The sequence below is a fragment of the Lepidochelys kempii genome, chromosome 3 (assembly GCF_965140265.1).
Source record: "Lepidochelys kempii isolate rLepKem1 chromosome 3, rLepKem1.hap2, whole genome shotgun sequence".
Lineage (NCBI taxonomy): Eukaryota > Metazoa > Chordata > Testudines > Cheloniidae > Lepidochelys > Lepidochelys kempii.
Window position 1 is genome coordinate 156,203,918 of NC_133258.1, and position 12,586 is coordinate 156,216,503.

The following is a 12,586-nucleotide window of genomic DNA, read 5'->3' on the forward strand; positions in this document are numbered from 1 at the left end:
AGCGTGCACAAAGGGCTTTGAGATCCTGAAAAGAAAGGCACTTCTTATAAGTATAGTTACTATTTTATTTATAGCCAACTTTTACTTTAGTCAGTTTCACCTTCTGGCTCTCACATGGCTAGCACAATGCTGCACTGTTGGGGCTCCAAAAATGTCAAGAGCATGTTTACCTCTAGCCCCCCCCATATTCTCAAATTCTTAATTAGAATTTTCAAAAATTCATGAACGGATTTCTACTGATCTTGTTGTCACACAGACTAAATTACATCTGCAAGTCAACCATGCCTTGTCCCTTTAGAATGTTCTTAAAAATCAAATCAAATATTTCAATGGAAAAGGAAACGTATTCCAGCTATTCGGGGCTACAACCACCAATGTTGACCTCCCATTCGTTCGAATGGTTAGCAGGAAGGCAGAAAGAAAAGGAGTACTTGTGGCACCTTAGAGCTGTAGCTCACGAAAGCTTATGCTCAAATAAATTGGTTAGTCTCTAAGGTGCCACAAGTACTCCTTTTCTTTCTGCGAATACAGACTAACACGGCTGCTACTCTGAAACCAGGAAGGCAGTGGGCATCCTTCTCCCTTTGAGAGAGACTCCCATGCAAAGTTATAGCTTAACATCCCACCTTAGAGCTCTCTCCACAGACTGGGAGAACATGCAAAACTGTCAGGGGCTTCAGCTGGAAGCGGAACACCATTCGCTGGCTCATTATAGTGGCATTAGCAAAAGCCAATTTTCAGGTGAGCTGATTAAGATTGATTCTTACTGTAAAAATGCCTTAGGCTTGATAATTACATTTTAAGAACAGTTATTCAGTTGAAATAAATGGGTAATGGTTTTAGATATACCTCTACAAGTAAAAACGAGAGACCATGGGCTTACACGTTTGCAGTCGTAAACAGTCTTGGAACATGTGCACGCTCTCTCTCTCTCTGATACACACACACACACACCCCTCCTTTTATTTTGACATTTGCCGAACACCCAGAAACCTGCCTGAACCGCTGCTTTGCCCAATGAAAAATGGGAAGTGACATGCAGAGTGGAATGGTACTGGGAGCGAAGTCAGATTCATTTTGGGCCAGTCATTCTTCATTTGCTTGAGACTTCCATTTTATTACCACAAATACCATTCCTGCCAGTAACAGAGCAAGAAGAGACTTTTTATGTAACATTAATTCCCACTGTAAAAGAACATGGCAGGGAATTGGCCGGTTGTCTTTCCAGCACCTGCCCAAAGGTGGCAGCAGTAACATTTCATACAGTTCAGTGATCAGTATCTTAACCCCGGTGTAAAGGACGGAGGCAATGAGCCAGGTAACAAGGACACTAATGGACGGGGGTCAGGGACCCCTCGGACCTTTAAAAAATTTCTCTCAAGGGTCACATTTAAAAAAAAAAAGATATATTTTCAAAAATACCCTCCAATCCTGGCCTGTAGTACTGCCTACCCCTCCACCCCCACTACCCTTTGATATTCCAGAACTAGGTCCCCACCCAGCTCTGAGGTGCACCTCAATCCTGACTGAAGCACCACCTACAGTTCTATTTCTGTGCACCCCAGACACCTTTCCTCTAATGCAGCTCCATCCTGACCCACAGCACTGCCTGCTGTTCCAGCCCTGGGCTCCCCACACACAGCTCGGTCTATGCCCTTCACTCCTGACCTGCCACAACCCCTGCTATTCCAATCTCAGAAACCATGGAGTGCATCGACCATGCCTAGATGGTGGCTTAGCAAGCTGGGGGAAACGTCCACTAGGAAGTAGGACGGACCCACTATGGTGGCTTTGTCCTAAAGTAGGATTTAAATCCAGGTCACCATAAGTGGGGAACCTGTCGGTGGATTAAGCTGCTGAGCCTTTTTCTAGCTCTTTAAAGTCCTACTTCACAGTGATCTCACTTGGCCCAAAATGTCAGCAACACTCTTCAACAATGTCCCTGTCAACTTCTAGGGAGTGACTGAACCCAGGTCCTCTGCAGCATGGCCAGCAGGGAGTGCGAACCACAGAGCCAGCTTCTACTTCAAACCATGCACATATTTAAAATACAATTACAAATCAGAAGTTAGCAGAGGTGAGGGTTGGCTTTAATGTTACATTCAAACCATGCTCCTGCCGCTCTGTTGTAATGAAACTCCTCCGGCTTTGCTGCATCTGCCATCCACATTCATCCATCACATCGACTCTGAGCATGAACTACGGGCCCCAGTGCTGCAAGGGAAATGCAGTCCTGACTGCCACCCTGCTCGCTTTCACTCTGCCAGAACACATCAGCGGAAATGATGCTGTTGCTCGAGTTGAAACGCAGGGCGGAGTTGGCTGGGGTAGGGAAATGTGGTGGTGGGAGGAGTGTTAAAAGGCCATTCCCAGAGTGAAAAACAATCAGTGAAATAAACGTTAGTGGAAGACCCGGTACTGGGGCAGGTGAGAGCGGAGTCTTCATAATAAGTAAGTGTCATTGTGATTACATCAGTATTTATTAGATGTATTTTAGTGCCACCTTCAGTCAGAGATTGTGACCCCGTTGGGGTAGGAATTGCACAAACACAGTAAAAAGGTCTGACCCTGAGAGCTCACAGGTTAGGAAGTTAACTTGGACCCATGCCCCCACCAAGTCACCGGGCTTTCAAGTGGAACAGCATAGGTTTGTGACAAGGGGCAAGGCAGGTAAGAGACAAGGGGCAAGATTATGGCAAAACAAGCCCATTTTTACATAATATTATGACCTCAGACAAGGTATTTCACCCCTATATGTGCCAGTTCCCCAAAGATATGTTCATATATTTAATAATAAAATATACAAATAACTGTTTTAATCATGAATAACAGTATTTACTAGAAAAAAAAAACTTGTGGGACCATAGAGACTAACATTTATTTGGGCATAAGCTTTTGTGAGCTAAAACCCACTTCATCGGATGCATGCATTGGAAAATACAGTAGGAAGATATATATACACAGAGAACATTTACTAGGAGAGACACTTTCCTGATAATAGTAACAATAATGACCTTTCTATTGATCCTTAAACACTTATCTTCCAAGCACAGCTAACCACGCAACTAGTTAAAATCTGCATGTGATACCCCTGAGAGGTGCATACGTATAATTATCTCCATTTTACAGAGGGGGAAATTCAGGCACAGCGAAGTCCAAGGTCACAGGAGTCAGTGGCAGAGCTAAGGAGTTCCTTGTTCCCAGACACTACACTGAACCCACAAGATCACGGCACCTTTTATTTGAATGACAAGGTGCTGTGGCGGGCAGGGCAAGAGGAGAGGTGTTTCTAGTGGAAGGAGAATATCATTGTCTGCTGCGAAATCAGCAGAATTTAAACCTATTAAATCCATTTATTAAAGCTTAATTAGCATGAAATTAAATTCAACCCTTATTCAAAGAGCCCTAAATCATCAGTACTGGGCATTTTTACATGAGCTTAATTGAAAAGTCCCTTTGGAGCAATGCCCACCTATTCCCCTGGCACCACTCAGCATTTGCCTCTCAGCAATTGCAACAGGGACCCAGGGGTCCAGCTAGCTTGATTTGCACACTGGCCAGTTCCTTGCCTCCTGTCTCTGCAATATACCCATCAACTGCTGGGACTGACTCACTATTGCACACCCAGGGTAATCTTTTTGACTACAGCAGCGGTACCTCAGGGATGAACTGGGCCAATGGGGATCCCCAATGGAGCAGGAGAGAGAGAGAGAAAACTCCAGGTACAAGCTAAAGAAAGGCAAGAGAGAGAAAACCTTGGCAGGTATCCCACTGAGGGTCAGCCCTGCACTTTCCATAAGAGAAGCTATTGGTGGATTTTACCAAGACCTATGCTAATTGAGTGGTGACCTGGTTTTCTGAGACACGTACCTCTTTGATCCTCTGCAGGAGAGGCAGCAGCCAGTCTTTATTCACCTCGCAGTGACTGTCTAGGAAGGTCAGAACTCCTGCCTGTGCCACGTCTGCCCCTCGGATTCGGGACCGGATCAAACCTGTTCAGATACACGCAAGCTCAGGTGCATCACAGATTGCATCCGTCTCTCTGTGCAGGGGATTAGTGGACTCCCCAGAAGCACATTCTACACACACAGAGAGGCCCCTTGAGCCCCAACCCATCCTCCATTCCACATGTGCATGCCTGGGTTTTGGTGTGAGCAAGCCACCTCCCTCATTTTCCAAGGTCATTAAAGTATTTAGGGTCATTTAGATTACTGATTTATGGAAATTACACCAATTCTTAATTAATGCAATTATTTCTGCTGCCACTTTCCTGGGGGAAAAGTGAGACTTAAAATGCTTCAGTAACCCCCACAGGTACAATAATCTAATATAGATTTAATTCAGCTTGGAATGTGCCTGTAACAATAGTGACAAAGGAGAGGGGAATTTGAACAAATATTTTATCACACCACCAACAACAACCCCCATCCATCCTCCGCCACAAAGAGTGAGTGGATCTCCTTAGTAAGTCTGTGGTTTCAGTCTGTACGTTCACTGGATCCACCAGCAGAGTTCCCACTTATGTCCATGGAAGCCAGGCGTGGGGCTGGAGGACTGTCCATAACTGAAGTGTCAATCCATGCATAGGCCTCTCTCTCTCTAATCCCTAAAACTCATCTTGACTTCCCACTGCTGGCTCCATCTACTGACCCACTGATGTCTTGCCCCCTGTGGCATCAAAAGTCATTAGCTCAGGATGCTCAGCAGAAACATCTTTTATCAAGGAGGGGGACATCTCAAGTGCTGGTCCCAAGGAGCGACAAGCCTGCTGTGTCTATTATAATGCACTTACCCCACCTTACTGTTAGGAGATGTAGGAGGTGGATATTTGTGTGTGTGAGAAAGAGACAGAGGTAAATGCAGTGGGTGTATCTAGCTGTGATGCTACAGTCCATGGGGAACTACTCAGACACACAGATTTAGGGCTGGATTGTTTGGTTAATTTTTGATCTCTAAAGATGAACACAAAGCCCTCCTTCCACCAGTTACATCTCTCCACTGTCTCTGTGATATGTGGTATGTGGTATGTGATATCTACCATCCGTACTCCAGTCAAATGGCTCCTCCCCACTCATTCCTCCAGTACACTGCCCATTCGCCAGTTAGCAGCAGCATTAATAAAACGGATGGACCCTCCACAAACGGAAGGACCTGCATCTTGACCAAGGATAACTGACAGCACAAAATGGGGACACAAGAATGGAGGCAGTGCTGGAAAAGCACCATCCGTGGTAGTGGTGATGGGGTGAAAGGAGACAATAAGGAACTAAGGGACTCTGGGAAATAGAAGATCACAAAGGCAAGCAGCAGCATTGCAGGGACAGGCAGAAGGAGCCCATTGATAATTATGTTACAAGAACCTGGAGGAAAGGGACTGAGACATACCCCAAGAGTCCGAGCAAGAGCGAGAGACAGATAGAAGGCCAAACCCTGGAACCTGGGGCAACATGAGTGACTATGGGGTTTCCTGGGGATATCCTTGTGGACTGGAGAATGGAGGCTCCTCTCAGACTGCACTCTATAACTTCTATGGCAGCTCCAGGCTCTGTCATCTAGCTAGGGGCCTACCACCTCCACCACACCCTTGCCCCAACTGCCTACAGGCAGCATGCAAAGAGCCTCGATGGAGTATAACTCTGTGGTGTACAAGTGGATGTGACCCCTCTGGGCTGGGTTTCCAGATCCTGACTCCCTGCACACCAGCATCTGCAGCAGAATCCGTTTCCACTGGGTCAGGGCCCTCTGATGCCATGGAGGAGCGTATGTGTATGTGAAGTACGTGTGGTGGGGTGTCACAGTTTGGCTGGGAGAAAGACAGACAGAAATTCAGAAACAGATATAGAGAGAGGGCAAGTTTGTGATTCACTTACACCAGTGTCAATGCAGAGAACATCTCTGACATCAAAGGGGCCACTCAAGATTCACCCGAGTCTAACAGAGCAAATCCAGCCAAGCAGGAGAATACTCAGATAAACCCCCTCTACTCCCCATCCTCCCTATCTCCCCACTCCACAAAATCCCTATAGCTCATGCTTTTGGCTTGCTGCTAAAAACATTTTTTGATATTTGTGGGTTTTTTTTAATACTGTAAAGCGGCATTAGAAAATATCCATTTAGATTTTGGGGCTGGGTGGCAAAGTGTATCCAGAGGTCTGCAGCAATAGCCCCCTGGGGCATGCATTCATCCTCCTTACAGATCTTCTTAATCTTTAAAATATAATTAATTTATATATTTTTTTAATTCCCATGGAGGCAGCAGGAGCTGATCTCGTCTGTTTCATTAGAACAAACAGCTTTAAAAAGAAGTCCCGGGGCTTTGTTTTGCCTTTTCTAATTTTCTGGCTAATAAGCTGCAGCTGAGCCTCATTGGATATCTTAACAGGTCCAATCTCTTTGAATGGGGGACGGGGGGACGGGGGAGATCCATTTTGATTCTCTGGCCCTTCTGAACATCTCTTTTTATTAGTGCTCTCACCCATCGGATCCAAAAGTCACTGATATTTGCAGAAGGCCGGCAGATCTCCCTGTGATCACATCACCTCAACACAGTCACTCCTGCCAACTCAACTGGGCATCCATCTCTCTTCCCACCTCCAGGAATTTCCCTGTCTCTCACCACCCACCCACCTGTGTCCTGACAGGATCTTACCTTCTCGTTGCCTGTTGCGCAAGCATTTCACCTTGGGTAACTTGCCCAGTAAATGGCAGTCGTCAGCTTTGGAAACACAAACAGAGGCACAGAACACATCAGTGTTGAGGCTATCACTTTCACCAGACATGGGCCTCACAGGGTAATTAAGAGGGCAGGAAGGGTTCTTTTTTTATGGGTGGCACATCAGATAGAAACTGGGCTTGATTTTGATCACACCCCTGTGTAAATCATGAGTGACTCTGCTGAAGTAAATGGACCAGTTACCTGGTTGATGTAAATCAGTCCATTTATTCCAATGGAGTTAGATGGATTTCCAAGGGCTGAGGATATGGCCCAATAGAATTACAATGTAAAATCAGTGGTCAAGGAGAATCAGGGCTTAGGTTGGATTCTGACCTTATTTACACTAGTGTAAATCTAGATAACCTGCCACATGAGTAAACCTGAAGAAGAGCTCTGTGTAGCTCAAAAGCTTGTCTCTTTCACCAACAGAAGTTGGTCTGATAAAAGATATTACCTCACCCTCATTGTGTCTCTGTTCCCTCATGAAGCAGAAAAACCCTTGGGTGGCCTAAAAGGCATGGCCGAGGTGAAAAGAAGGGATGAATGGAGCGCTACTGCACTCTGGCAATCTCAGCTGTAGAATGGCTCCTTGGGGGCTGTTGCAGCTGGGTGCAATGTAGAGCAGCCCTGAGGTTGCTCTAAGTTAGGCAGGCACCAAACTGACCTCTGATACGTAAAGAACTAAGAGGAGTGCAAAGGTGACTGACAGCCACCTTTGCTCCCTCTCCCCATCTTGTCCCACGTGGAGCTCTGATGCAGATGAAGATCTAGCCCAACAACTTTCCACTTTTAGGAAAGAAAGTGCCTTAATTTTTTTTCGCCAAATAAGTGTCATTTGTTTACTCTATCCCTCAAACATCACACCTATTCTCATCTCTTCCAGCAGACTGAAAAACTCCAGGTCTGGTTCGTATCTCAGTCACAATAGTTTCCCATCAGTGTAACTCCACTGATTTCAGTGGAGTTGCGCTTGATATAGAATATGATCCAAAACTCACTGAATTCAACAGGAGTCTTTCTGGTGACTTCAGTGGGCTTTGGATCAGGCTCTTATGCCAGTGTGAGATCAGAATCAGACCAGTTGTGCTTAATATGCACTTCAACCAGCCCTATTTATAGCCTTTGAGTGTTGGCAGGTAGAGAGTAAATTGCTTGGAAAATGGGTATAAGTGTATTTTACATCCTCCTTTTAGTTGCTTTTCTGCTACACCTTGCAGCCCCTTGGTGTGCAAGTTAAAGTGATGCAATGAGCATTCATTGTATCAATTAAACCTGTTCTCTTATTCACTTCACTCTACAGTCCTGATTCTCCACTCAATCACACCAGTGTAACACCAGTGGGCCTGATCCTCAGCTAGGGTCAATCGGCATAATTCCACTGAAGTCAATGCCTATTTACAGCAGCTGAGATCCATCCCACTTCCTTCAATAGAGTGACACTGTGTAAAATGGGTGTAATGGAGGGAGACTCAGGTCCCATGTGTAATTTACAGCATCATTTTATGACACAGCTGTAGCTGGCTCACTATGCTACAAATGGTCACTGAGCAGATCTGAATCCACTCTCCCTTACACCAGTGAAAATCAGGAGTTACTCCTTTGAAGTGAGATTCTCCTTGCAGGTACAATGGTGCAAATCCAGAATAGCTCCACTTGAATCAAAAGGTGTTCTGGACTTACAGCAGTCTAACTGGCAATTAGATCTAGCCCAGTAGAACACCACCAGTGTAAAACTGGTGTGGGATCAGAATCAGGCCTACTGTGAACAGAAATGATTTTTTTGTTTCAATTAAAACAGATCCTCTCTTTTGGAATTTGAAATTCTCATGCAGCATTTGCAACCCCACTCTTTGTAGAAAGGGAAGTGTGAACTGTGGTTCAAAATCTTTAAAAAAACAAACAAAAAAACCCAAATTTCCTTCCTAACACCACCTTAGATTATTAAAACTGGTAGACTCTCTCACAGCTGTATTGATTTTGTATCATACAAACTACTTACATACTTTTTGGGCATGGAAAATGAAAACAGACCAGTCAGTTTTACTTCTGATTTTAGACAGTGACTTTCAGAGTCTCATGCACCAGTATCGTGCTGCAACATATGGGCTGCAAACTGAAGCTGGATGGGAATTTTTTGATTAAAGGTTTTTGGGTTGGAAAACGCTGATTCTTCAAAACCACAACATTTCAGGGGAAAGGGTCACTTATGATGAATTTCTTGTTTCGAAATTTTTTTGAAAAAAAAAAATTTAAATGGTCTACACATCCCATTTGGAATTGTTTTTTGAAATCTCAAAAATTTTCACAGGCTGGAAAAATGGATTTCCCATCCAGTCCTACTGCAAACTCTGTATGGCAATGTTTATTTGTTTAAATAAAAAAAACTATTTCCATCAGAGGGTTTTTTTAAGCCAAAGACAACATGTGGATGTGGCTCTACTGACCCTTGGGTTTTCTCAGAGCTTCCTAGTACACAGCCTAAATTTTAGCCAGATTTTCAACCAATGTCCCTGCAGTGAATGGAAACCAGAAAATGAAACTGACTATAAACAGAAAATGAAACTGACCAGCCTCGTTGTACTGTCTATCCTGAGTTAAAGTACGAAAATTGAACAGACAGCATAAACAGGCAAATGAGATATACAAAGTTCTTCCAACTTAAAGAATCTGTCTCTAGTTCCACGCCCAGCCCCACACCCTCAAATCCCAAGCTCATTGCAAAGGGGGCTATATGGGAAAAGTAATACAGCTCCCATGTACTGCCATCACCCAACACAGGGCTATGTACTCCCCATCCCTTCGCTTATTCTGTCATCCCAACCCAGCACAGCCCCTGTGTGTGCAGTCTGTCTCCTAGTGGTTAGGATATGGAGAGTCACTTACGATCATTGCTGAAGTCATCCACTAATATGATTTCATGGACCAGGTACACAGGGGTGCGGTTTAAAACACTGAGGAATGAAAAGAGAAAGTCCATGATAGTACCTGAGTAGCTAAACAAGTTAGGAGATGGGGAAAGGTGGGAGCTGACCTTTGACAAGGAAAAAAAAAAAGGGCAGGTTTCCAGTACAGAGATAGACAATGGACGTGCCCGTGAAGCAATGTACAGGAAATCAGACCCCATGCATCAGATACCTGAAGTCACATCTAATTATTCTAAAGAGAGCAGAGTTCCTATTTCCCTCCCTTGCCCAGCCCTACAAAGCTTAGAAGAGATTTGCCATTAACCTCAATGGGAAGGGGGGAGATGTATGTTTAACAATATGCATATTACAAGCTAAGTTTCACATGGGAATGTACAACTCTTAAAATCCCTTCCCCTCCCCCGGAACTAATGTTAGGTTACTGGCAACAGGACCAACACATAGCAAAATTACCTGTCAAAAACCCATCTTTTCATACCTTACAGGCATGGGAGGAAAAGTCCTGTTTTTACTGTGAGCTGATTGTGTTTCAAAGACTGCAGAGAGGATAACAGCAGGTTTGTATCCTGGCTGTTTAATAAAAGAAAGAAGCTAGAGGTGATAGTTTAAACTCCCCTCCAGGAGTATAGTTATTGTGAAATGGGGATGAAAGCTACAATCTATTAATTATACCATCTACATGTTCTGTCAATAGAAATGCAGGGCCTAATTCTCTCCTCACTTACAGTAGTATAAACCGGTGAAGTCAATGGAATTATACTAGTGTAAAACCTGCCTATAGAAAAGGAGTCAGGCTTGACTTTTTGAAGGGGCATTGGCAGCTGATGGATTGATTGTTCATATAGAACAGGTGTAAGTCAATTATTTTTTGTCAAGGTTCAAATTTCTTGGTCAAGGTATAGTTAAAGTCCAGACTCTAGATAAAATAATAATAAAACCCCCAATCATAATATGTAAATAAAAAGATTTTAGGGTCCATTGGATGTTGTAGGTAGGTTACAGTCCTTAATACACAGGCTTTCCCTTTAAGCCTGGGGCCAGTCTCCTCAATTCAGGTCTTTGTCTTTTCAGCATTCTTGTTGCTTCCAGTGTAGGTGGGGAAAGAGAAAGGTAAAAGCATGATGTTATACTCTTAGTCCATGTCCCTGGAAAGACACTAGCCCAGGCATGTCTGGTGGGCCTTGCTGAGTCACAGGGTTGAGCACTCCCCATTGTGTGGTGCTTCTCTTACAGAATTATAAATCCCTTGTTTACAGCTCCCCTGTGGATTAATGGTCATTCAGTGCCCGATTGGGTGTGGATCACCTCCTTTGTTGTCAGTGGAGAACTAGCAATGGATGATTCCCAAACTTATAACATATTTCAGTAACAACCATACAGCAAAATTCCATAACTTCATACGCACTAATGATATGCATAATTTGACAGAACAATGGGTTTCAGCAGTTCATGTTTCCTATGATATTTTATATGGCATGCTTTGTATGAAATATATCATAATTACATGACAGGGGTGAATATGGGTTCCAGGGTGCTGCTTTGAGGTACAGAGTGTCACAGTAGGTTTGGCAGAATTTACATTTTTTATTCTGAGGGGATAAGATGGATGTTTATTTGTAAGCATATTTTTAGATTGTTATTGATTTAAATGTTCAGTTATGCAAAATTATGGGTTTTAAGCTTTTTTTATATTTATCTATTTAAATTTTCACGGTTGCAGGAAATTATTGGGGGGCTTAGACAATCATTATTTAAAAACAGTAGATATTGAGATTCAAAAAGTTCAGGTTTTACAACCATTAAAACACAAATTGTCAACATCGCATGTCAACATATGCAAAGTAAACATCCTTAAATCAAAGTGTAATAAGTTGTCAAGCAGTGTTTTCTTCCTTTGCCTATTTGTAGATTTCAAATATAGATGGCAATATTTTTCTGTCTGTCTGTTTGTGTATGGTGAAATTGACGAGATAAAAATCAGGCCCCCTGTATTCATTACAATCTCCCTCTCACACACCACTCCTTTATTTCACACACACACACACACACACACACACACACACACACACACAATAATTTCTTTACTCTCTGTCCCTTTCTGCTCTGCTCCCATCTTGTCTGTTCATTACACTTTGCCTCTCTTTCTCTGAGCCCTTTGCTGCAGTCTCTCCACCCTGACAACTGTTCAAGCTGAACGTTCAAACCCACAGTGTTCAAGTGAGTTCAGAATAAGTTCACCCCCTCTTAGGTGGCACAACATTATATGTGGAAGTGATGCCTTACCCCACCTTGTCCTTTATGGAGGGTCTGATACTGTGGGTTGCTGAGTACCCTCAACTCTCATTGAAATCAATGGGAGCTGGGGGTTACTCAACCCTGTACAGAATCAGGCCTTTGAATTGCACACAGCGAGCTAAATTCTGCAATCACCGACGCTGGTGTAAATCTGAACTAACTCCACTGAAAGCACCACTGGTATAAAACCAGAGTAATAACTCCATTGGTTTCAGGGGAGCTAGTCTGGATTTACACCAGTGAATGTGAGAGCAGAGCTGGTCTCAATCCTAGTAGGGCCAGGTCTTTGCCTGGTGTAAATCAGTGTAGCTGCACTGACTTAGAATATCAGGGCTGGAAGGGACCTGAGGAGGTCATCTAGTCCTCAGTGGAAGGACGTCAGTTTGCACAAGCTAAGGACTGAGCCTGTAAATGCAACATCTGAGTGACACTAAAGCCTTGATCCCAGCCCTTGTGCACAGTAAGGTTATCTGGGGAATATTCCCACACCCTCTGTTGCACTAGCTCCTCCAGTGATAGCAAAGATGGGGGCTTCACTGATGCGGACAAGGCCCCCAGGGCTGCTGGCCTTTTTAACACCAGGGGGTTAGACAACACAGCATTCCAAATGCCTCCGGCCAACACAGCCACAGCGTATTAGCAACAGTGTCTG

General features: G+C 44.0%; 1 protein-coding gene across 2 annotated transcripts in view; it reads right to left on the reverse strand.

Moving 5' to 3' along the window:
* The window catches only part of GALNT14 (polypeptide N-acetylgalactosaminyltransferase 14), a 184,524-nt gene that overhangs the window by 40,843 nt on the left and 131,095 nt on the right, over positions 1–12,586 (reverse strand). For both annotated transcript variants that reach the window (XM_073338658.1, XM_073338657.1), the window contains 3 exons: positions 9,599–9,666; positions 6,650–6,715; positions 3,871–3,992 (listed from right to left, as the gene is read on the reverse strand). In XM_073338658.1, coding sequence (XP_073194759.1) covers positions 3,871–3,992; positions 6,650–6,715; positions 9,599–9,666 — 256 coding nt within the window. The remainder of the gene's footprint in view (positions 1–3,870; positions 3,993–6,649; positions 6,716–9,598; positions 9,667–12,586) is intronic.